General features: G+C 34.7%; 2 protein-coding genes across 2 annotated transcripts; both read left to right on the top strand.

Annotated features, from left to right (window-relative positions):
- The first annotated feature begins 545 nt into the window (after positions 1 to 545).
- Positions 546 to 956, top strand: LOC136976704 (histone H3). Its single transcript, XM_067272068.1, has one exon. It carries the CDS (start codon positions 546 to 548, stop codon positions 954 to 956), a length of 411 nt encoding a protein of 136 aa, XP_067128169.1.
- A 755-nt stretch (positions 957 to 1711) lies between these two features.
- Positions 1712 to 3395, top strand: LOC136976675 (piggyBac transposable element-derived protein 4-like). The gene has a single exon (XM_067272034.1). It carries the CDS (start codon positions 1872 to 1874, stop codon positions 3252 to 3254), a length of 1383 nt encoding a protein of 460 aa, XP_067128135.1. The 5' UTR covers positions 1712 to 1871; the 3' UTR covers positions 3255 to 3395.
- Positions 3396 to 3808: the final 413 nt, after the last annotated feature.

Raw genomic sequence — 3808 nt, 5'->3', positions numbered from 1 at the left:
TTAAAGGAGAATCAAGTATATGAATTATTCCTTTTTTACATATGCTAATTCAAAATAATAGAAAGTTTTTAGAAATAACTGTTTCAAAAATTCAAAATGAGAACAAGAAAACTTGTATTATTGTACTGGCCAATCAACTCATTCCAAGATTATCCAATCAGAACTGTAGATAGAACTGTCTAATCCACATTTACTTCATGTTGGTTATGAAAGAAAATTTGACAGTGCTTTTTTTCTATTAATTTTGTTATTAATTACATAATGATTATTTAAAATGGTAAATCAATCTATTTCGGTTACTTTCAATTAAAGTTTTAAGATTTATTTAATTTTATAGATACTTAAAACAAAAATTTTATTTGTATATCTTCGAAGCATTAAGTTAGTACTGGATTGAGAGCAATATGTCATGGGCCAATCAGCTTTCAGTATTTCATCTACCAATAGGGTTCGATGGCGGTAGTATAAAATAAATGCGCCCACATGTTTGCTCATTTCTTCGCTGTCGAGTATTTTCGGTGTGAGAATTTTTGTCTTTGAAAGTAATGGCACGTACTAAGCAAACCGCTCGTAAGTCTACTGGTGGTAAGGCACCAAGAAAGCAGTTGGCTACCAAAGCCGCCCGAAAGAGTGCTCCGGCTACCGGTGGTGTTAAGAAGCCTCATCGTTACAGGCCCGGTACCGTAGCTCTTAGAGAAATTCGTCGTTATCAGAAATCAACCGAATTGTTGATCAGAAAGTTGCCTTTCCAACGTTTGGTCCGTGAAATTGCTCAGGATTTCAAGACCGATCTTCGATTCCAGAGTTCCGCTGTCATGGCTTTGCAGGAAGCAAGCGAGGCTTACTTGGTAGGTCTTTTTGAAGATACAAACTTGTGTGCTATCCACGCCAAGAGAGTAACCATTATGCCAAAGGACATCCAGTTGGCAAGAAGAATCAGAGGAGAGCGTGCTTAAAGTAAATAGCAGATTAACGATTAAACGGCCCTTTTCAGGGCCAAAAACTTTTGATAAAGGGTTTGCTAGTCGTATTTATTTCATCTAATCAGAAGTGCGTGTTAATGCTTGCATAATACGTTTGAAATTGTCTTCAGTATTTAGAGTTATATTTCCCAATAAAGTTACAAATTAATTTTAGGAATTTAGCTTTTGCCTATTGAGTAGAACTTAATATAACACGTTAACTGCCACCTGTAATACGATATTTTTCGTATTTACCGGCCACAATTAGAAAATTTAATATTTTATTATAATGTAAATAGAAGAGTCGTTATATAACAGTCAGGAGAGTGAAGATAAAAATATATGAACGACGACTGGCGGTGTATGGCCTTGAACTGGAGACTATAAGACCACGGGCTATTTATATTACAACCCGCTGTAATTACACGTGCTCATCTAATTAAAAGTTTTTACATCTATGTGTTAAAAGTATTTTACAATTTGTTTGGACTGCACACGTTTATTTCGTCTTGTAATCTATGACACGTGCAGTACAAAGTAGTACATGCGTGACGTAGGCCAGTAAACAATAGGTGCTGGTCGAATTTTACATATTTCCTATAAGCAATTTGACAGTTATTTACAGTTAAGATGGCAAGCACAAGTGGTGTGTCGACCTTGCGTACCGAGCACAAAGAAAGCAGCGAATTTGATGAGAATATATATTCCGAAGATCTGAGCGACTATGATTCAATACATTCACCTAGTGAAGATGAAGATGAAGATTTGTGTGAGGTGAGTGACGTTTGGAAAATTATTCCACCTAACGGATGCATAAAACATCAGGTCTTTCCTCACACATTCAATGCAGGACTGAGAGACATAAATTTGTCTCCCAATGACGAGCCGATAAAGTTCTTTGCACTTTTTATGAATGATAATGTAATTGAACATATCACAGAACAAACGAACATTTATGCTGCACAATCATTGGCAGGAAAAACTATAACTAAAAGTAGCAGGCTAAGATTATGGAAAGATACAAATACAGGGGAAATGAAGAAATTTCTTGGACTTTTATTATGGATGGGGTTAGTAAGATACCCAAAGTTAACTGATTATTGGAGTAAAAAACGTATATATAAAAACGATATTGCACCACAAACCATGTCACGTAACAGATTCGAATTATTGCTATCGATGTGGCATTTCTCAAACAACGAAGAAAGTGATGGAGATCGACTACATAAAATAAATCCTCTGAAAGACATACTTGAAGAGCTTTATCAATACTATAATATACCTGGTGAATATTTATGCGTAGATGAAACAATGGTCCCATTTAGAGGACGATTACGTTTCCGTCAGTATATGCCTGGAAAACGTCACAAATATGGTGTTAAATTGTACAAAATTGCTGATGCTACTGGATACACTTATGGCATACAAATTTATAAAGGTAAAAGTGAAAAACCACAGGGAAACGTTTCTCTATCAACCGATATTGTGCTAAAGCTAGGAGAAAAATATTTAGGTGAAGGACGTACATTCACAACAGATAATTACTATACATCGATTGAGCTGGCAGAACATTTATTAGAAAGAAGTACCCATCTTATAGGAACCCTGAGAACAAATAGGAAATGCATCCCCAAGGAAGTAGTAAACAAAAAATTATCTAAAAGCGAAATTATTGGTATGCATAATGAAAAGGGAATAGTTGTAGCTAAGTGGAAAGATAAACGAGATGTGCTTATGTTGTCTACAAAACATACAACAGAAATGACTTCTACAGGTAAAAGAAACTACAAACAAGAAGAAATTTTGAAACCTAAAATAGTTCAAGACTACAATATTGGGAAAACAGGTATTGATTTATCTGATCAATATTCTAGTTACTCCAGTGCGGTACGAAAGTCTGTAAAATGGTATCACAAAGTTGCAATGGAGCTTATATTTGGGACTACCGTTGTCAATGCACATATTATTTATAATAAGATATCTGATAAAAAAATATCTATTACCACCTTCAAAGAGTTTTTAGTGAAAAGCTTACTCAATGATGATGAAAGTCATCAAGAACCTGCAGCTCAAAATCCGAAAAAACACAGATTGGAAACAGTTACAGATGTCAACAAGAGAAATAGAAAACTAAGGAAGCGTTGTGCATCCTGCTACACTAAAAATACACAGCAATTTGGAAGTCGTAAAGCTGATAAGGCAAGCGTAACGCCACGAGTTGCTACATATTGTGCGCAGTGTCCAGGAAAACCTGCAATGTGTGCAAATTGTTTTGTAAAAACTCATAAATGAATACTATATATGTATGTAAAACTCTTATACTCATTTTTATACTTTTCTATAAATATATATTATTTCGCACTTATATACTTTGATTTTTGTTTTGTAATATTATTTACTTTATATGTAATAAAAGAGAATAATTAAACTAGTTTTCGATATTTTTTCTTTTTTTTAACTATTCACTATTTAAAAAACACTATCAGATATAAACAGTTTTTTATTTAAAAAACACTACGACCGCCGGCCGTCGGACCACTTCGTGAGACCATATGACGACCAGAAGTCCAAGCCAACTTTATAGATGTACACGAGAGGCTGCCACTAGGATGTAAAACAACGTCTTACGAAGCTAGGATAATTTGACCTTGAGTGAAACTACATTGGTTATAGCGACGACGGGCGGTCTGATGGCTCTGTATGGCCCTAATTAGTACGACCGCTGGCGCGTCGGATGGCAATTAACGTGATAAAGAAGTTAGTCAGATTTAAACCTTACATAATTCTTGTTTTAAATCCAATTACTTTAGATTTTCCATAAGTTTCTATTTTTATTATTGACAAAT

The sequence above is a fragment of the Centruroides vittatus genome, unplaced genomic scaffold (assembly GCF_030686945.1).
Source record: "Centruroides vittatus isolate TY-2023 unplaced genomic scaffold, ASM3068694v2 contig_417, whole genome shotgun sequence".
NCBI classification, from domain to species: domain Eukaryota; kingdom Metazoa; phylum Arthropoda; class Arachnida; order Scorpiones; family Buthidae; genus Centruroides; species Centruroides vittatus.
The sequence above is the reverse complement of the archived record's forward strand: the minus strand, read 5'-3'. Positions and strand labels throughout refer to the sequence as shown.

Bases quoted from the DNA above. Each gene is read 5' to 3' on its own strand.
- LOC136976704 (XM_067272068.1), top strand. From the start codon at position 546: ATGGCACGTACTAAGCAAACCGCTCGTAAGTCTACTGGTGGTAAGGCA.
- LOC136976675 (XM_067272034.1), top strand. From the start codon at position 1,872: ATGAATGATAATGTAATTGAACATATCACAGAACAAACGAACATTTAT.